Here is a 19,523-nt window from a genome sequence, read left to right as displayed (position 1 = left end):
AAATCACACAAGTCTCTCTCTCTCACTTATCGAAACCCTAATTTCTCTCTTTTTTTTATTATTCAAAACAATGGCTGAAGTTGAGTACCGGTGCTTCGTCGGCGGTCTTGCCTGGGCCACCGGAGATCAGGATCTTCAGAGGACGTTCGAGCAATTCGGCGAAGTTATCGATTCTAAGGTCTGTTACACGAGAGATCGGTCTCCCGGATCGAGACGATTCCGATGATTCTGATCCTCGACGGATCTGATTCCGATCTGTGTTTCTCTGTTACTTGATTCGATTACTGTTACTATTCGTTCGTTCTTTGTTACTGTTACTTATTTTGTCCCATCGGTACGTTCATCTTCCTGCTTCTATGAGCTCGGAGATCGATCGATTTTGATTTTTTTCATCGTGTTTTTGTCAACGTCTTCTTCGATTGGTTGTTCTGATTTGTGTGGATCTGTTTTGTTTTGTGTTCAGATCATTAACGATCGTGAGACTGGAAGATCAAGGGGATTCGGATTCGTCACTTTCAAGGATGAGAAATCCATGAGGGATGCGATTGAAGAGATGAACGGAAAAGAACTCGATGGCCGTAACATCACCGTGAATGAAGCTCAGTCGAGAGGAAGCGGCGGTGGTGGAGGAGGCCGTGGTAACGGTGGTGGTTACCGTAGCGGCGGTGGAGGTTACGGATCTGGTGGCGGAGGAGGTTACGGATCTGGTGGCGGAGGAGGCGGTGGATACGAGAGACGTTCTGGTGGTTACGGAGGAAGCGGTGGCGGCGGTGGCCGAGGTGGATACAATGGTGGTCGCCGTGAAGGTGGTGGCGGTTACGGAGGAGGTGATGGTGGCTACGGAGGAAGCGTTGGTGGTGGCTGGTAATCGAAGATAGTGTGGTTTGGTGCTGCTCTGTGTTTGGTTTAGATTTGGTTTCTGTGTCATCCCCTTTGGCTTGGTTTGATTCTGGTTTGTTTGGTTTACTTTTTTGATGAAAACGTATCGTTTAAGAAGTCGTCTTTGTCTCGAACGGAATGTTAAATTCGCGTGTTGTTCACTACAATTATAAAGTTTCCCCTAAAGCCAGACTTGATATTTTTTCATTCCGATCAAAAATAATTTACTCGTTCGTTACTAAGTAAAAACTAAACTGGAACTATTAGCTGCTCAAGTTTTGATCGGAGAACGTTGGTTGCACGATTGCAATATTGCGCCGATCCAAAATAATGATTGCTTTAATATTTTCTCAAGAGTATAGATTGGGATGATAAATTAAAGAAGATAAAAAAAAGATATATTCCACGAATATTCTCTTTCCTTTAACTTTTGTCGTCATCTTTTACACCGTGAAAGGTATCTTTAATTATTTGGTCATCCCTATATATATATTTTTCTACATTTCCAAAGTGGAAAGTAATGATTACGTCCCAAAAGAATTTTCAAAATGTCTCTATTGACTAATGTGCGGAGGCGCCGAAAAAAAAACCCCGTGGATTTACAAGAGATGGCAGCTAAGAGTAAGTCAATTGATGCCCGCAGTGCTTATATTCCGAAGCGTCCATAAATTGGTGACCCTTATGCTTCGTGGTTAAAAAATATGTTTATGGCCATTTGGTTACAATTTACACAGATTGCTTCTTAAACCATACTGATCAGAGAAACTTGATTGCTCTGGAATAATGTAGTCACACAACTTCATACTTGAGACCGAATCTCTTTAGGCGCCTCTGATCGAGTGGCCAAAGGAACATTAGAAGTATCTGTTGAAGTAAAATGGAGTAAGCTTTGCAGCGGCTGTCACAGATGCAGAAGATGAACATGATTTGAACCTGCAACAGAGTGACACATGAAGAAACCAAATCACTGATGCCGCATTGAGAAAGACAAGCCAACTCCACGGTATTTACATATTAACGGCTTTGAGGTAGCCATTGTAATCAACTCGCATCAAAACGTAGTTCACAAAGAAGAATCCCAAGTTGTGTTATGATCAAAGATTACCAAAAGAAGAAGATTTCCGCCTCTTTGTCTCTGCATTTCCCTCCTACAATTGACCTGTATTAAAAAATTGTAATTGATCCTCTATAGTAAACCCATTAGAAACAGTATCTTAGTTGAACCAAGTGTACAAGGGAACCAAAGATTACATCAGGATGGGATTTAGTTCGTCAAGTTGCAAAAGGAGCAACCACTAGGTGAGGAATATAATATAACCCCTTTAATTCCTTTCTCTTTCCTACATATTCTTGAAAAGCTATTGTGATCATTTACACCAATCATCGCGAGCTAGGCAACGTGTTTCATCATAAATGGCCAGTACCTTTCATTATAAACAAATGCAAACTTGAGGGTGTGGACATGGAATAAAATCCACCAAAATCTTACGCAATGTAAACTCTTCATGTCACAAAAGTAAGATGCAGATTGCAGAGTATCCATATTGTGTAAAAAACAACCATTTTAAACATTTTTTCTTCTTCTACGTTAACACCTCAGGTCCTCAGGTGTTTTACCCAAAGCTGAAAGTCAGATGTAGGGATGTTCTACCATTTTAACACCTAGGTAAGAAGGAAAGCAATGACGAGAATATATATATATATATATATACTGTGAATGCCTACTTGCAGAATCCTATAGCAACTAGCAGCCATATATATCTCTGGAATATATTGTTTTACCAGTCTCATGATTAATATATTCTTTGTTCTGGTCTGCACTTTCTTATAAAGTAGTTTATTCCCTATCCCAAAACCATGGCAGTTTCTTGAGTTCTCAGAACAGCCATATCTAGCAAGGAATAAAACCTAAACCTTGTGGTAAATTTTGTACCACAACAAATGAAAATATCTGGTATGGGCATATACTGGTGTACATCAAGAAAATAGACTAAATTGTAAGCATGATAAAGAATATATACGTTCATGCATTATACCGTGTTAGTTTGTACCATTTATAGACTTTTATAGTTTGGGATTTCTGATAACTAACCTGACATGATTTATGATTGAAGAGACAAGTATGGTCTTCTATCTCCCATAATACCTTGAAAACGCCCTGTGTTTCCAATAGATCAAATGAAAATATTAGTCTCAGGAAAAAATTTATCTGCACATCCCATGCCTGGTATTCTTACTTAGCAGGTGCGCAACTGATCATCAAAAAGAAGTGATAGGTACAACAGGTAACGAGTAAAATGCAATCAGAGTCACAAATCTTTGACCTGAAGAACCTACAGAAATTTCAATATGCACCAAGAAAAGTGACCAATTGAGGACCAAAATGCAAATAGTAATATAGATGACCAAGAAAAGCATGGTAGCCAAACTTCAAGAGTTGACCTTTTCTACATCCATTGTACGGACAAAGTGTATCTGCTGTAACATGCTTGATATGGTCTTTAAGACAGAGTATCCCCTGAGGTCCAATCAACAATAAAGTTTGATCCCCCCTAACTTTCCTGCAAGGACTTTAATTCAAGAGAGAACCTTATAGCTAATGGTGAACCCATGAAAAGTTCCATCTCTTGTTTTGTGGATACAAGTTATCCTATCAAAATATCGAGAGAAGCCTTGATACTCAATGTGATTTTACTGTTCTAGTCAATGTGTACCAGAATAATAGGAGATTTACTGTTCTAGGCCAGAGTTTTCCACAAAGTAGATGGAGACTTGGCAGATAATATGCTAAATATCTAAGATTAATCTAGAATTAAATGCGAGAGAACCTGCTCTGACGTAACTGCTCTCTAACTCAATCAAGAAGACATGAAACGTAATCACAGCAGTAAATACACATATAGGTGATACTTCATCTGCCAAGCATCATATAGAAGGAAACAAACTTAGAACCAAATATTAGTGATAAGTTTGGATCTTTAGATACTCATCTCCACCATGAATTTGCAGATATTATCTTATTTCTCATTAGTCGATGATTCCTATGGAGACAAGGATTTAATATTCTCTTTGTTTTCTGCAAGATATTTGCAACAACTGGCACTACCTAAACTCACCTTATATAGAGGAAGCATTATGCAACATCTGTACTCATATCATCCTCTTGACTTGTAATCTCTTCACACTTTAAAAATCTCTTACAAACCAGTCACAATGGCATCAAGCTCAATGTCTTCTCACAGCTCTGGATCGTGGACCGCTAAGCAGAACAAAGCCTTTGAGCAGGCTCTAGCAACGTATGACCAGGACACTCCTAACCGTTGGCAAAATATTGCCAAAGTCGTTGGTGGAAAAACAACAGAAGAGGTAAAGAGACACTACGAACTCCTGGTGCAAGATATAAACAACATAGAGAACGGTCATGTTCCATTCCCAAACTACAGGACTAGTGGTGGCTGCACCAATGGCAGGCTGAATCAGGAGGAAAGAAGGTACAGTGTACAAAAACAATCCATTTTATACAGTTTCATTTCAACTTTAAGACTAAATAAATAAATCTTCCATTTTTTTTCTTTCTGATATGCAGGATGAGAAACATGAGGCTGCAGTGAATCAAAAACCATTGAGAATAAAAGAGGATACACCGATACGATTTTTGTCTTAACCATGTCAATCACGAATCGTTGTTTATATATATATATTCCTATTTCCAATGTTTCTGCCAAAAGCTTAACGCTAAATTTGAGGAATCTATATCCTTCGAATCCCCAATTTTAACAAATGAAGCAGCTGTGTATTAAGGTTCTTTTCTTTGTAATGAAAAAACAAAAAATAGTTTCTCTGTAATGAAAAGTCCAACATCATCATGAATCATTGTTGTACTATTATTAATAACTATAACGGAGAAAACGTACCTCCACAAATCTGCGAGCTTTTGATTCAACTAAATCTAGGGTTTATGAATTGGGGATTTTTATCAAACGAAAACACAGACATGGCGGGAAAGTTTAATGCTTGCTAAGAAGATAGAAAGCCTTAATAGAATTTAATTTATACATTGAGGCCTCTATAGAAATATGGGCCTAAGCCCATTTGGGTATTTGTTTTTGACAATGAGCCCATTTGGGTGATTTAAAGCTAAGGAAACGGGAAAAATGATCGTTTGCTCTCTCGCGATTTGACATTTCCCAGAGCGGCGGTTATGCCTCTTTCCGCCGCAAGTTCGAGTTACGTAAGCTCAATCGCCGAAGAACCGCCATCGAAGAAACAGATTGTTTCGGCGCCGTCATCGTCTTCTCTGCTACTACTTCCAGATGAAATCATTCTTAATTTCTTATCTCGTTTGCCGAGATGTTACTACCCGGTGATTTCACTCGTCTGCAAGACCTTCAGGCGTCTCATCGCTTCGCCGGAGATCTACGTAGATCGGTCTGCACTCGGATGCACTGAACGTGTTCTCTATGTAGCTCTCAGATCTCACGCTACAGAGACTCCTCGATGGTACACTCTCAATTTCAAACCTTTCGGAAATGATTCGATTAACAATAGAAGATTAGTTCCGATCCCGTCGTTCCCTTCGGTTCCTTGCTGGGGGATGTCTATGGTAGCTCTTGATTCTGAGATTTACGTCCTTGGTGGATGCATCGATGACCAATTGGTCTCCACTGGGTTCGTCGTTCATTGTCCATCCAACACGTGTCGCTACCTCCCTAGCATGAAGCAGGCGCGTGGATGCGCCGCCGTGGGTATTGTTTGCGGGAAACTGTATGTGATCGGGGGTTGTGACCCTCTGTCTTTGAATTGGGTTGAGGCTTTTGACCTCAAGACTCAAACTTGGGAGACTGTTTCGGGTGTTCGTAATGTGAACGTGCACGACTTAACCATCAGAAGCTTTGTGATTGATGATAAGATATATATCATGGATAGGAAGAATAGCTTTGTTTATGATCCTAAAGAAGGTAGTTTGGAGAGTGATGAGTTGTTGGACACACAATGGAGTGTGGGCTCTTGTGTTATTGATGGCAGGGTCTACACTTTTGGTAGCAAGAATAAGATATGGGTGTTTGATCCTGTTGCTAGGGTTTGGGGTCGCTTGAAGGGTCTCGAAGGTCTTCCTGACAAGCGTGATGGTTCTAGGATGTCCAATCTTGGTGGGAACCTTGCTATTATATTTAACCTTAACAAGGGTTCATCTGAAATTTCGTGCACAAAGATCAGTTTGGAAAAGAGAGGAAGAAAGATTTGGGGGACGGTCCTGTGGTCTAATACTGTAATGACGTTGAAAACTCCTTCCACCATTGTACGATGTCTAGCTGTAACTGTTTGATACCCCATCCTTATGAGAGAGGTTGTAAAGGTATGCTTCACACTCTAATGTCCCCTAGGCTTTGTGATGAATGTATGATTGATGCTTTGTGATGAGTTTGCAGGAACTAGGAATTCGTATATTAAGTTTGAGAGGCGAGTTTGTAAAATATGTCAAGTTCGATAGTATTATTGACATGCGCTTGCTTAAATCATGTTCTTCTATGTTGCAGCTTCAAGCTTGAAATCTGTAATTGTACCGGAGCAGCTTGGTCTGATTAAGATGAAAGAACATACATACAAGGGTTTATTGGATGTTGGAATCCAGAACCTAATATAGATTGATCTTTGTGCTAAATGCGAGTACTTTTGCAAGTTGTTTATCTTGTTTCTTTGTTGTATGACTCTTTATGTATGATAGCATACTGTATGATTGATAGCTACTATGTTACCTGTTGTTTAATTCAAGTGTTTGAATATCGAGGTCGGGAAACATTTTACAGTATATTGGTACACCATGTACAAACACGTATTCGGAGATCTTTTAGATCGTGTACCAACTTCTTGATGTGTAAAGGTAAAGCTTTAGAGGAAGAGTCCCCCTAAGTTTGGTGCTTTCATTGTTCTACCCACTTACCCAAGTATTGATCTATTGTTGAATCTCATTGAAGGTTTCATCGTTTTCCAGTTAGCGTTATCGGATCAATTAGATTTTTACGTTCGAACAAATTCTATATTGGAAACACAAGAGCAGCAGCTAACTAACTACCAAAACTAGCGGTTTTGAACGGAGATGCTAAAATGCATCGTACCATGACAAAGTTGATATACAAAGAAACCTGATGTGATGTTAAACAAGAAAAACCAACGACATGGTATCTTCAAGGGAACCCAGCTGGAAAAGAACATTTATAGTCTTTTACTTGGACACTGTCGTCTGAAGAGGCAATTGACTCTCGACTCCCTTAGCCTCCTCAGCTTGCTTCTCTGCGACAGCCTTTGATAATCCAAACATCTGAAATCAATCAATCATATCCTATAAGAGTAAGTACATGTCTGAGTCTGACACACAACTAGCTGCAATTAGTACTAAACAGAAAACAAGATACTAGGCCAAATCCATGCCAATTTCTGAAAAGAGATTCAAGAAAAGCTAATATAATAAGAACCTTGCTGATGGTTTTTTGGAAACAGGTCTTGTGTTCAGCCATTGAGGCATGTATGAACTCATCAATGTGATCTTTCACGTCCTCAAAGAAAGTGGCATCATCCTTCACCTTCCTCCTACATGAAGTCATGGCCGGTTTCGGTGTTTGATCATTCTGGGTCTCCATAGTGTTGTTTGTACCTGCAAATAAACAAAATTGAACCAAAGTAAAAACACAGAGCAACACAGAACACTAGAAATAAGGAAGCATCTCTGGATGGGAACTACAAAACTAAGACCAAATTCCACAATAAAATAAGCCCACCAAGTATTCGATCAAATGCCAAACAGGAACGAAGAACCCTAAAACAAGGATTCCAAACCCTAAATCTTATGTGTCCGCTAAACAAACAAAATCGAACTGATGTTTTTTTCAATTCCTAAACATCCCTTTTTTTATATATATTTTGTCTTCACCAAACAAACTACAAAGCAAGGAAAGAAATCGAAGAACAAGAAGAGCTTCAAAATTAATTTATTTTACCTATCTGTACGAGATATTTCACACTTGTTCTACTTCTTAAACGACAAGGGTCGATGATGTAGGCGGGTGGTTCTAGACTTTTGTAGACTACAGTGAAGATCACGCTCGCTATCAATATCAATATACATCCTTGCAGAACAAGTGCAATACAAAACGCATCGTTTATATAAATTAACAAATGGGCCTTAAAAAGGGCCCAATCAAAAACTATTAAGACAAAGAAAGTTGCGTTGTTGGAGCCGCCAGTTTTCACCAACCAAACCCAACAAACAAAACACTCGCATGCAAATTTTGACTGAAAAAGTAGCTCACGCGTCGACTATAGGGGTACTATTGTCATTTACAAAAGCCTCTTTACTCTTTTTGTTCAAGACAAAGTGCTTGAAATTTACAAAAGTTGGAAGTGGAAGCTATTAACGGGTACAAAAGAAACAGTCCGCAAATTTGGGATCAACAATCTCTGAATCTCTCATTCCGTTGTTCCGCGCCACCGTGCTTTTTCTCTCTGTACCTTTCTTTCTCCGGCGAAATCTGAGTTTATATAAACCTAAAAAAAAAAATGGCGAGTAAAAGCAAAATCTTGTTCATCGGAGGAACGGGTTACATCGGGAAATATATAGTGGAAGCAAGCGCGAGATCTGGCCACCCAACCCTAGTCCTCGTTAGGAACTCGACGCTCACCAGCCCTTCACGAGCGATCACCATCGAGAATTTCAAGAATCTCGGTGTTCAGTTTCTCCTCGTTCGTATCTCTCTCTCTCTCTCTTAACGTTTTTGGTTTAATGATGATTTGCTAATTACTTTCACGGTTTAATGATCTTCTGATTATACAAGTATCGTTAATAAAATTTGATAGGGAGATCTTGACGATCATACAAGTCTCGTTAACTCGATAAAGCAAGCGGATGTGGTGATCTCTACGGTTGGACACTCTCTCTTGGGACATCAGTACAAGATCATCTCTGCCATTAAAGAAGCCGGTAACGTTAAGGTAACTTATTCTGTTGTTTTGCTGATAATTTTACTTCTCAGACCAAATGCATTGGTTGATACTTTTTAGAATTGAGTAACAATTTAATTGACTCTGCTGCCCACTCAACCTCTTCACATCTGTCTTTAACAGAGATTCTTTCCCTCGGAGTTTGGAAATGATGTAGACCGTGTTTACACTGTCGAACCCGCCAAGTCAGCCTATGCCACAAAGGCAAAACTCCGGCGAGCAATTGAAGCCGAAGGAATCCCATACACTTATGTCTCTTGCAACTTCTTCGCTGGCTACTTCCTCCCAACACTAGCACAGCCCGGTGCTACTTCTGCTCCACGGGATAAGGTCATCGTTTTAGGTGATGGAAACCCCAAAGGTTAGACGTACGACAACACTTTGTTTTCTTTATTACAAAAAAAATCAGAGGAAAAATCTACCTTCTGCTCCATCCTCCTTCTAGTTACTCCCTTCTTGTCTTTCTGATTTGTGGTGATGTTTTGCAGCTGTGTTCAACAAGGAAGAAGACATCGGGACTTACACAATCAATGCCGTAGATGATCCAAGAACCTTGAACAAGATCTTATATGTTAGGCCACCAATGAACACCTACTCATTCAACGATCTTGTCTCGCTTTGGGAGAGCAAGATTGGCAAAACACTTGAAAGAATCTACGTTCCAGAAGAACAAATCCTCAAACAGATCATAGGTTTTGATCAAATACCTTTCTTCTTCTTCTTCTTCTTCTTCTTCTTCCAATTTTGTTTAGCTTTGTCCATTGATGGGTTTAGTGTTTTTTGTTTTTGCAGAATCTTCACCTCCACTAAACGTGATGCTATCCCTTTGTCACTGCGTTTTCGTGAAAGGAGGACACACAAGCTTTGAAATCGAACCTTCTTTTGGAGTAGAAGCTTCTGAGCTTTACCCTCATGTCAAATACACTACTGTTGATGAATTCCTCAACCAGTATGTCTGAAGCTTTAGTGCTTAACTACTGTCACTCCCTGTCTCTCCACAATTTTTAATTTTGGGTCTTAAATAATTGTCCATTAACCTGTCTGCTTCTCCGGTTAATCGAATCGAAGTGTGGTTCATTTTGAATGTACGGCTTCAGAACCTGTTTATAATTAGAGATCTCTGTGTATTTGTGTAATGGCTGCTGAGTGCAAGTTTAGTCTTAAAACTTGTTGCCCACTATTACTCTTGCATCATCGTTAAAAAGACGTTGTCCATAATATAACATCCGACAAATTTAGCAAGATATGCAAGTTTAGTCCAATGGTCTACAACACGGTCCAAGTATAGCCGAAGTATTCCAGTTTGGGGCCTAATTAGTAAAGCAACAAATTATAATTATATAGTACCCATATGGATAAACTAACACGAACAAATTTAATTCCCATCCTGTTTTTTTTTCCTGCCTCTAATTCTTCCTTATAGCTGCATAGTTTTGTCAATGTAAAATAGTCCAAAACGATGTTCACAACAATTTTCTTTTCTTTTTTGCGAAGACAAAAGGTGGCTAATGGTCAGCAAACTGGTCAGATCAATCCGCACGTGAGCCGCTGCTGCCGCTGCTCCGTCCACCATATTTCTGCCAAACAAACCAACAATTATTACCAAAACAAAAACAGCGACTTTTTTGGAAGTAGCATATTATCTCAAAGCCTATACCAATATTTCTTGCATATGAATGTGGGATAAGTTGAAGTAGCCATAAAAATTTCAGATGCAAAATGTAACAAATGGAGGAAATAATTTGCAATTTGCAATTCATTCAATTGAAAGTTTCTTTTTACCTGTTTGCCTAAGCTGAAAGGGATGTACTTGTATTTGATCATGTGGGCGATCTGGCGTCTCATGGTGAGCACAAAGAGAACGACCCAATAGCACAGCAGAATCGGCCAAAACACGGGAACATCAAACACCGAGAAGAATGTCATGAGGAAAGCTATGCAGAAAGCCTTTGTCATGGAGTACCTGAGACCACAAATACAAGCAGGTAGCTAACCTTCATGAGCTACGTAAGTAAACAAAATACAAGAATACCACCCACCACAGAGATTCTGATGTTTGTAACTGTATAGAATGCAACATGTATTGAGACTAGAAAGCTTACGAGCTCATATATAAGTATTTCTAGATCTACCATGATCAGTTGTGAGAGCCTCAAACATAGAAAATACTAAAATGGGCAAAGAATGTAAATTGCATTTAAGACAAGTCGACAATGGAAATACCAGAATTTGAACTCGGGGAGCCGGCGAATAAAAGGCTTGAACTCATCAGAACCTCGGGTAGGGAGAGTAGGGCCATCAGAGACACCACCGGCCTCAGGATCAACAAGAGGGGACAAGAAGCCGATAAGCAGATTCAAAAGGTAGATACCAAGACCATAGGCAATGATGTAGAAACCCTGAATGTAGTAAACCCTGAGACAGTAGATAAGAGCGACTACGAGAGTTCCAATCCACCTGTAAGTTGCATGAGGAGTAGTCTTGTCAAGATAGTGTTGATAAATCCTCCAAGCCTCATGTGCTCGCTGTTGAACAGGCGTTGCCACTGAACCACTGTCACCTCCGCTTTCATCCATCTTATGTGATATTTAAAACCTAGAGGATCAACAAAACAAAACAAAACAAAACAGTTGAAATCTTTCAACATCACAGAAACAAAGCACAATGAAATCAATTTACTGAGAAAGACCCTACGAAACGAAGATCTACACGAAATCGTCTCTAAACACAACCAAAACAAACTCAAGAGTGGGGAAAAGAAAACTTAAACCTAGGAAACGTAATCTGAAGCTAAAATATAACAAAAACATGTAGAACAACAACTGTTTATCAGCTAAATCGATATCACCAGGATAATCAAAACCGACTGAAATGATTCCGTTAACTAGCTGAAGAAATGCTAAAATCAGATCTGAAAAAACTCAAATCGCTGAAAACGACGATCTAAACAGGGAAAGATTCTCAGATCATTGATTAGGAACTTCCGAGAAATCAAAGGATCGAAGTACTTACGGAAGAGGGAGAGTAATGATGCTGGTGGTGTGACCCAAAAGAGGAGCAGATCTGACGGAAGACGCAACACCAAAATTAATAAGAAAGAAGATGAAGAAGGAAATTGATCTGCGTTTTTTTTTTTTTTTTTTTTGTTCCTTTTCCTCGTCGTTTCTTTTTTAATATATTTATAAATCAATACACCGGTAATATAATCTATTATATTTGATCTGACCCCTAACTTTTGTCTATATTAATTTTAACCCTTTAAGATGTACGCAAAAATCACCGACAAGAGTAACTAAATTTCGATTTAGCCCCAATTATTTTGTCAAAGTTAATTTAAACCCTTGACTAAGAAATTACCAATTTACCATATAGTTAGATAGCTTTACTGATTGACAGAGACAGACAACAAAGGAAGAAGATAGATAGCTTTATTTATTTCTGATATATAACGATCACTCTTATAAAGTTTAAACTTTCTTTCTTTTGCCTCTATAAGATCGATCTTTTACTAATTTACATGACAAAATCACAAAAGTGTCTTTCTTTTTTTTCACACTACACGCCGGTCTTGAGATTGTTTCAATCATTCATATGACAGTTCCGTCTTTAATGGTGGCCTTTTCCACAACCACAGTGATCCCAGATCGAATGTAGAAACCTTCCTCTGGCCTATCAGCTTCTTTAACATCCTGGAATACAATACAATTCAAACCATTAACGTTACGAATGTTGAGTCTCTCAAAAGAGTCTTCTTGATCTTAAAGAGAGAAAAACACATCAAAAGAATCAAGAATGGTGAAGGAAGAAAAACATACATCTTTGTTCAATATCATCACGTTTTTCCCAATCTTTGCGTTCTTGTCAATAATGCATTTCCTTCAATGTAATCAAAGATAACATCAGGGTTTATGAATCAAAACTGAGATCATTTATATTTTGAGGTTTTTCTTTAAAGGTTTTGTTACCTGATCTTTGTATCTCGGCCAATGCCAATTGGCACATTTCCTTCGGCGAGCAGAGACGCTATCTCAGATTCGGTTTGGTAACTATCAGCTCCTAGCATTAGAGTATCCTGCAAAAGAAGATACAAAAAACCAGACTCAGTTTTTTTTCAACACAATATAATAGAGTGTGTCCTTAGAGCTCGGTCCTATTTTGATCGAGGGGGATTCACAGTACCTGAAGCTCAACACCATACTCAAGACGTGACCTTTCACCAATGATGGAACGTTGGACGCTGCATTCTCCCAAGAAACATCCGTGTGAGATTATCGAATTCACAATCTGCAAAAAGCATCAAGTGGATTCATATACAAGTTAGTGTATTAAGAGTCGAGATTTAGAAGAGGATTTGGACGTAGAGAGAGACAGATGTTTTACGCGGCATTTCTCGGTTTTGGTGGGTGGTAAAAACCGAGGAGAAGTGTAGAAAGGCGTATTCTGATCGTAAAACTCAAACTTGGGATGCTGCATAAATCAAGAACAATAGTAGGAGATTGGATATAAAGATAAAACCAAAAGTTAGAAACGTTTTTGAGTATTTTATCACACTAACCTCCTCGACAAGTGCAAGATTAGCTTCATAGAAACTCTTTATAGTTCCAATATCTTCCCAATAGTCTCTGTAGATGTATCCCTAAAGAAGACAATTTGACTCTATCATTTGCGATAAAACTCATGAGATTCTTTTATATCAAAGAGCAAGTTTTTTTACTTGAACATTGTGATCTCTTATAGCAGCAGGAATGATTTCAGATCCAAAGTCATTGGAACTCGGATACCGCCATGTCAGAAGGTTTAGTAAAGCTTCGGTTTTGAAGCAATAAACTCCCATTGATGCAATGTATGGAGATTCTGCAGCTTCTTGATGAGATAGTCCAAGCATAGTTGTATCGGTTTGCTGCATTCACATTATAACCGTTAAAAACAACAGGGAAACATTTGTTTTATCAACAAATTTGTAACTATTAAGTTTAAGTGAAGTAAACTAGTGTACCATTGATTTGAGATCGATGCCAGTTGGTTTCTCAGAGAAATTGACTACACGCCCGGTTCGATCAATAATCACTAGTCCATAATCCGATGCACGGCTGAAATTTACAAAAACCGGATTTATAATCAAGTTAAAATGGTTAAGAACTTAAAACCAAGATCATACAAAGGCGCACATCATATATAGTGCTAAAAGAAACTAACCTCTCATCTACTGGCGCGCATGAAAGAGTAATATCCGCTTTACTATCGACATGGTACTGTCCAATTCATAGTGTTAAGAGTTATTTAGTTAAACTAGCTTGAAACTACTAAGAGGAGGACTGTGTTTATTATTATAGTACCTGAACAAAGTCCATGTAATTCATTCTATATAAATGATCTCCAGACAAGATGATAATATTCTCAATGTTCCTGTTCTTAGCATCCTATAATAACAAGCATCAGCAGATTCAGACCATGTTCAAGAATCATAAAGGAACCGCTGATAAATTTAGTGAAATGATCATAAGTTATTCATACCTCAAACACCCATAGAAATTTTCTAACAGCATCTGCTGTTCCTTGAAACCACTTTTTCCCAGCTTCACCAGGAGTTTGTGTAGCAGCCAGAACCTGTTTCAATAAGATTTTGCAATTTTTTTTTTGTTTCATCGAATCCAGAGAACTGAGAAGTTTTTGAAAGAAACCATATTGTTATATGTACCTCAACAAAACCATCTCCAAAGTTTATGCCATTGCCAAAATAAGTACGAGCCAAATGGCGATTGAGGGAAGCCGAGTTAAACTGAGTCAGCACGAAAATCTTGTTTATGCAACTGTTAATGCAATTACTCATCGGGATATCGATCATCCTATAGCATCCACCCACAGGAACCTACAAATATTGTTAAACAGTAGTAGTGTTTCAAGAATCAGAAAACATAAAGACTTCCTCTTTACACAACAAACATCATCTTTCTCAAAACCGTTTCGATCAAGAATCACTCACAGCCGGTGTCGCTGCTCGCTTGGTAAGAGGGAAGAGTTTAGCTCCATCGCCTCCTCCTAGAATAATTGCAGCCACATTCTTTGGATCTGCTCTTTTTCTCTCAAACATAGAAGACTGTACTTTCTGATAAACAAAAACATGAATCCAAATCACTAAAACAAGTTCCTTGGAAATAAGTTTTGTTTTGATAACTCCTGATCATTTAACCTACCAAAGCCTCTTTAGCATTGTTTGAAGTAGCAATGGCGTAAGCAACACCGGACCTCAGTTTTCGATTTCTGAACTTCTTGGAACACAAATCAGAAGAAAAAGGTTTCAAGAGGCTTCCTTTGATCTTCTCACCCCAAAAATTGTTCTCTACATTCTTGAAACTGTCTTCTTTGGCCAAGACAGTGTTTGTCCCCAAGCCAAAGTTGCAACAAGAATCCATACTTTTTTAAGCTGGAAAAAGACAGAACAGAATCGTAAAGCTCCTTAGTATAACTAGATGATACATATATGTGAAGGAGCCTCTCAGAAATTGATGGAATCAAGACAAAACCTCTAACTCTAGTAAGTTACCAAGATATACTGTATCTTCAAGAAATCAATGGAATAAAAACTTTACGCAGGTAACATATCTTTCAAAATCATAGAAAAAAAGGAAGAGAGTTACCAAAAAATAAATAGAAAGGGAAAAGATTCTCATTTATAAACATGAAACGAAGAAGTATTGGATCATAAATGAGTTTGAACCAGATAGAAAAGTTCAATACTTCCTAATCAATACTAAGATTTTTCAGATCATCGAATGACAGTGAAATTTAAGATTCGAAGAGAACGGAAGCTGAAGAAAATAAAACTTTCAAATGCTTAGAAGCTAAAAGAACACACACACACAGAGAGGATCGAATAAATGAGAGAAGTCACCGAGAAGTGGAGTCCTTCTAGCTCGCTCGTATACTGGTTTTGGTTAATGTCGTTTGAAATCGAAGGAGGATTTCAATCAAACTCGTAAATTATAAAATACTAGAATATCAGAAGAGATCATATGAAATTTTACCAACAAAGCCAGAGGTGTCTGTCTGACAAGGACCGTCACTGAACCAAAACGGACGACTCTGGTTTCTCCCCCATACTATTGCCACTAGGACACGTCGATATCTTTTGTCTGCTTGCATGTGGACCCAGGCCCGTTTTCACCCTTATTGGCCCAGCATAGAGGTGTGCTAGCTAGTGCTGGGCACGGGACGGGTACCCTTGAATTTTCTTCGATCCTTTACTCGTCCCGACTCTAACGGGTAACAGAAAAAATTTACTCATACTCGACCCTTAAATAACGGATACCCGGAGAAACGGGTACCCGGTAAAAAATAGTTGACCCTTTACTCATTCCGACCCTTTATTATTACCCGGAAAACGAGTACCCGATAGAAAAATGTTAATAATCGCAATAATAATTTTATCTTTTGAAATCCAAAAAATGAAAAATTCATAAATTTATGCAATATATAATTCCAAAATTATAAAATTACGAATTTTGAAAATAAAAATAATATATTAATTCAGTTAGGTTAAGTTGAACTTAGGTTTTAACTCTAACTCTATAAATTAATAATAAATAATAATAATAATACAAAATATTAACGGGTATTTACGGGTCGGGTAGCAAAACGGGTAAAGGGCCGAGTAACGGGACGGGTATTGAAAACTAAACTAATACCCTATACTCGTCCCTTACTCACGGGTAATATAAATATAATACCCTTTACTCGACCCTAAAGCTACGGGTACCCTTTTTTTGGGACGGATACGAGCCGAATAACGGGTCGAGTACGGGTAACGGGTATTAGTGCCCAGGCCTAGTGCTAGCTAATATAGTCCGTACACGTCGTAACACATGCCTCGAAGCTAGAGACTAAATATACAATTAGTCAGTCACAAATTATAATTTGGTTGCAAAATATCGTGATACTGTATATTTATTTGAATTACAGTGTCTAATATAATCATCAGCGGTTAATTAAACAAAAAAGAAAAACAGTAAAATATATTCCAACGGCTATGCTTAAGAGATGATGCAATAAATGTCTAAAGGGAAGTTTCATGTGATCAACGGCCATGTTTTGCAAATTGTAAATTTTAAGCATTACAGGAAAGTTTTGATAAGATTAGCTATAGCCAAATAAATTGAAAAGCTGCCCCATTTGATTAACGGGGGAGAAGACGACATAGAAGGACCCATCACGTATGGATAAATCTACACCAAGTCAAAGTGTATGTCCAATTAGCAAAACTATAAACACTACAACACTTTGGTTAGAAAACAAACATAAGAACAGTGAAACACTAGTTATCACATGGGAGCTATCCTTTTATGATATCCATGTTGACATTGACATTTATTTTATTACATGGTTTCTCCTTGATACACACTAGTTTGACTATAAAAGATCTTTCAAATTAATTTCCAATCTAAATAATAAAACTACGGTCTCAATTGTTTATCGCATAACCAAACCAGAACCGGTCCACTACCAAATTGTATGACGAAAAATTTCAAACGTATGGATCATGGGGTCAACTGAATTTTAGAAGTCTCAATGCGGTTTTAAATAGCCATGTATCTCAAAAACGGAGTACGAAACAAAGATTCTAATGAGTTTCTGACGAATCAAACAAACAGGAGGTAAGAAAAACAAATGACGACCAAGCCGGATCAAGAACCAAACATCTTAGGTGTTGGTGGCACGAGTGTAGATCTGCTGGCTCGAGTGAGCAGCGACCATCCTGATCAAACCTTTAGCCATTAGCTCCCTAATGGCCCTCCTTGCAAGAGACCCATTTATCTGTATTGTTCAACGCGGTACACAACATTATTCTTTTGAAAGACAGAACCAAAAACGAAGAGACAACAGAAAAATATGTTTCTAGACAAGCTCAAGATCGACAACTATTACTACATAAATATGAACTTAGATAGCAGTCCTACAAAATATATAAAAACTATGAGGAAACGAAGAACCATCTCATGCTTCGTGAACAGCCAACATCATACAGTGTAGATTCCTATAAAATTGCTTGAAACAAAGAACTTATCTAGACTCAAGAGTATAACATATTATACCACACTCAACATATATTCACTACTTAACTAACAGATTCCGGATACTTATATGTAACATTAAATAAACTAGAAAGAGATAAGAACTATGAATTTAAGATACGAAAATGTAAAATGAATCAACAACAAGTAAGAAGTATGTATATACCCTCAGACGGTCAGAGAGGATGGAAGGGGTGATGTGCTTGAACTTGGGAGCTTCAGTGAGAAGCTTGTCATAAGTAGCTTGATCAAACAACACCATGTTGTTCACCTTCTCCTTTTGCTTTCCCTTGCTCCACTTCTGTTATTTTTTCATTACCATCAAAACAGATCAACGTTGTAAGCACCAACAACAATATATCCATTGCAAAACAAATCTAGGCAGGCTTAAATCATTTCAAAACATCACAGTTCACATAAACAGGACAAACTCCGAAATCAGATCTTTGTACATTCCAATAAAACCTAAAAATTCTATTCATATAATAGATAAATCGCTTGTGAAGAAACGAACCTTCTTCTTCTGCTTTCCACCTCCGGATTTCGCCGGCTTCGATGACGGCGGCGGAACCTTATCCTTCTTCGGCGCCTGTAACCAGCGAAACGAAAAACAACGATTCAGACAAAAGAAAAGAGAAATTACGGAGACGGATGGAGAGATAGAAGAGCAGAGAAGAAAGATGTACCATGATGACTTCGGCTTCGACTTCGACGGCGAGGGAGGAGCGAACGGCGAATAGTTTGATGAAAGATGAGGCCGAGGGAGTGAAAGACTAGGGTTAGCTCTTATATTAGGGTTTCCCAAGTTTTGAGGTTAATGTTTCCTGGGCCACTATAATGTACAGCCCATATAACGTTACTGAAGCCCATTAAAGTTTCGATTGCATTTCTGACTTCAATTTCAGTTGTTGAGGGTTTGTCTTTCCTTCAGTTTTATTTGTTCTTTCAAATTTTCTTTTTGATTTATATATATATATATATATATATTTACCATTAGTAAAATAGTAATTATGTACTTAGATATGTAATGATACTTTTATACCCAAAAAAAAAAATTTGATAACAATGCTGGAACATTGCAACTGAGCTAGCAAACTATATGATGACATATACTATTGCTTAGTATGAAGGGCATGCACGTTTCAAAATATATTGCTTATATTTTGAAGGACATGTACATGTTCCTACGATTTTTCTCTTCTCATTAATTTATACAAATGATCTTATCCAATGATCCTTAAAAGGTCCACTTCCAAATTCTAAACGTTAACAAAATCCCGCATGATCCGTTGTATGTTGCTAGTCAAATCACAAGTGATTTTCTTCAAATTTATTACGCACCAAGTACTTAAGTTTTCACATGGAGTGTTTACCTTCTTAATTATCATGTACCGTACGTCAATTGATTAATCAAGAAACCAAATATACTATGCATTTGTTTTGTGGTCCAACCTCTTGGTGATCATCCATTGGTCTTAATTGGTTAGTTTAAAGTTACTTAGCAGCAATACTCATGAAAAATATACCATATAGCTGGCAGTTATCAAGCCACTTATATAAGGGTATTTATATAGTCTGTAG

The 19,523-nt window shown here is 38.0% G+C and overlaps 7 protein-coding genes, 1 long non-coding RNA gene and 1 pseudogene across 15 annotated transcripts; 4 read left to right on the top strand and 5 right to left on the bottom strand.

Annotated features, from left to right (window-relative positions):
• LOC104729235 (glycine-rich RNA-binding protein GRP2A) lies at positions 1-1,065 on the top strand. 2 transcript variants are annotated; one of them, XM_010448160.3, is made up of 2 exons: positions 1-178; positions 464-1,065. In XM_010448160.3, the coding sequence occupies exons 1-2, from the start codon at positions 71-73 to the stop codon at positions 866-868; spliced, it is 513 nt and encodes a 170-aa protein (XP_010446462.1). In that variant the 5' UTR covers positions 1-70; the 3' UTR covers positions 869-1,065. The 2 variants fall into 2 exon arrangements, with proteins under 2 accessions (XP_010446462.1, XP_087334903.1); XM_087478777.1 differs by having other exon boundaries at positions 1-334.
• A 270-nt stretch (positions 1,066-1,335) lies between these two features.
• Positions 1,336-4,870, bottom strand: LOC109128065 (uncharacterized). Of its 2 annotated transcripts, XR_002034504.2 has the most exons (6): positions 4,794-4,870; positions 3,996-4,266; positions 2,972-3,037; positions 2,131-2,303; positions 1,985-2,038; positions 1,336-1,812 (listed from the first exon to the last, which is right to left on the bottom strand). It is a non-coding gene; the product is annotated as an uncharacterized LOC109128065 (long non-coding RNA). The 2 variants fall into 2 exon arrangements; XR_015574758.1 differs by lacking the exons at positions 2,131-2,303; positions 4,794-4,870 and having other exon boundaries at positions 3,996-4,134.
• LOC104729237 (protein RADIALIS-like 1) lies at positions 4,028-4,749 on the top strand. Its single transcript, XM_010448161.3, has 2 exons — positions 4,028-4,370; positions 4,466-4,749. Exons 1-2 carry the CDS (start codon positions 4,093-4,095, stop codon positions 4,488-4,490), a joined length of 303 nt encoding a protein of 100 aa, XP_010446463.1. The 5' UTR covers positions 4,028-4,092; the 3' UTR covers positions 4,491-4,749.
• Positions 4,871-4,966: 96 nt separating the features above from the next.
• LOC104729234 (F-box/kelch-repeat protein At4g39240 pseudogene) lies at positions 4,967-6,664 on the top strand (annotated as a pseudogene). The gene is made up of 2 exons (XR_015574757.1): positions 4,967-6,235; positions 6,417-6,664. The product of XR_015574757.1 is annotated as an F-box/kelch-repeat protein At4g39240 pseudogene (transcript).
• Positions 6,665-6,894: 230 nt separating this feature from the next.
• On the bottom strand, positions 6,895-8,007 carry LOC104729233 (uncharacterized). 2 transcript variants are annotated; one of them, XM_010448158.3, is made up of 3 exons: positions 7,875-8,007; positions 7,353-7,531; positions 6,895-7,198 (listed from the first exon to the last, which is right to left on the bottom strand). In XM_010448158.3, the coding sequence occupies exons 2-3, from the start codon at positions 7,515-7,517 to the stop codon at positions 7,103-7,105; spliced, it is 261 nt and encodes an 86-aa protein (XP_010446460.1). In that variant the 5' UTR covers positions 7,518-7,531; positions 7,875-8,007; the 3' UTR covers positions 6,895-7,102. The 2 variants fall into 2 exon arrangements, with proteins under 2 accessions (XP_010446460.1, XP_019089330.1); XM_019233785.2 differs by lacking the exon at positions 7,875-8,007 and adding an exon at positions 7,656-7,786.
• Positions 8,008-8,206: 199 nt separating this feature from the next.
• On the top strand, positions 8,207-10,040 carry LOC104729232 (phenylcoumaran benzylic ether reductase 1-like). Its single transcript, XM_010448157.3, has 5 exons — positions 8,207-8,616; positions 8,731-8,865; positions 8,998-9,235; positions 9,363-9,566; positions 9,667-10,040. Exons 1-5 carry the CDS (start codon positions 8,434-8,436, stop codon positions 9,831-9,833), a joined length of 927 nt encoding a protein of 308 aa, XP_010446459.1. The 5' UTR covers positions 8,207-8,433; the 3' UTR covers positions 9,834-10,040.
• A 28-nt stretch (positions 10,041-10,068) lies between these two features.
• On the bottom strand, positions 10,069-12,359 carry LOC104729231 (protein RER1A). Its single transcript, XM_010448156.3, has 4 exons — positions 11,887-12,359; positions 11,098-11,469; positions 10,657-10,837; positions 10,069-10,451 (listed from the first exon to the last, which is right to left on the bottom strand). Exons 2-4 carry the CDS (start codon positions 11,448-11,450, stop codon positions 10,404-10,406), a joined length of 582 nt encoding a protein of 193 aa, XP_010446458.1. The 5' UTR covers positions 11,451-11,469; positions 11,887-12,359; the 3' UTR covers positions 10,069-10,403.
• LOC104729229 (glucose-1-phosphate adenylyltransferase large subunit 3, chloroplastic) lies at positions 12,285-16,142 on the bottom strand. Of its 4 annotated transcripts, none has more exons than XM_010448152.3 (15): positions 15,900-16,142; positions 15,069-15,298; positions 14,858-14,980; positions 14,573-14,743; positions 14,389-14,481; positions 14,211-14,294; positions 14,071-14,126; positions 13,871-13,964; positions 13,589-13,774; positions 13,430-13,510; positions 13,255-13,341; positions 13,054-13,158; positions 12,840-12,946; positions 12,690-12,750; positions 12,285-12,563 (listed from the first exon to the last, which is right to left on the bottom strand). In XM_010448152.3, exons 2-15 carry the CDS (start codon positions 15,285-15,287, stop codon positions 12,462-12,464), a joined length of 1,569 nt encoding a protein of 522 aa, XP_010446454.1. In that variant the 5' UTR covers positions 15,288-15,298; positions 15,900-16,142; the 3' UTR covers positions 12,285-12,461. The 4 variants fall into 4 exon arrangements, with proteins under 4 accessions (XP_010446454.1, XP_010446453.1, XP_010446457.1 ...); XM_010448151.3 differs by having other exon boundaries at positions 15,767-16,069; XM_010448155.3 differs by having other exon boundaries at positions 15,737-15,939.
• Positions 16,143-17,425: 1,283 nt separating this feature from the next.
• Positions 17,426-18,695, bottom strand: LOC104729228 (small ribosomal subunit protein eS25w). Its single transcript, XM_010448150.3, has 4 exons — positions 18,629-18,695; positions 18,457-18,531; positions 18,109-18,243; positions 17,426-17,685 (listed from the first exon to the last, which is right to left on the bottom strand). The coding sequence occupies exons 1-4, from the start codon at positions 18,629-18,631 to the stop codon at positions 17,572-17,574; spliced, it is 327 nt and encodes a 108-aa protein (XP_010446452.1). The 5' UTR covers positions 18,632-18,695; the 3' UTR covers positions 17,426-17,571.
• Positions 18,696-19,523: the final 828 nt, after the last annotated feature.

This window comes from Camelina sativa, chromosome 12, assembly GCF_030686135.1.
Source record: "Camelina sativa cultivar CO46 ecotype springtype chromosome 12, ASM3068613v1".
In the NCBI taxonomy this organism is placed as follows: Eukaryota; Viridiplantae; Streptophyta; class Magnoliopsida; order Brassicales; family Brassicaceae; genus Camelina; species Camelina sativa.
This window is presented reverse-complemented; position numbering and strand designations above follow the sequence as displayed.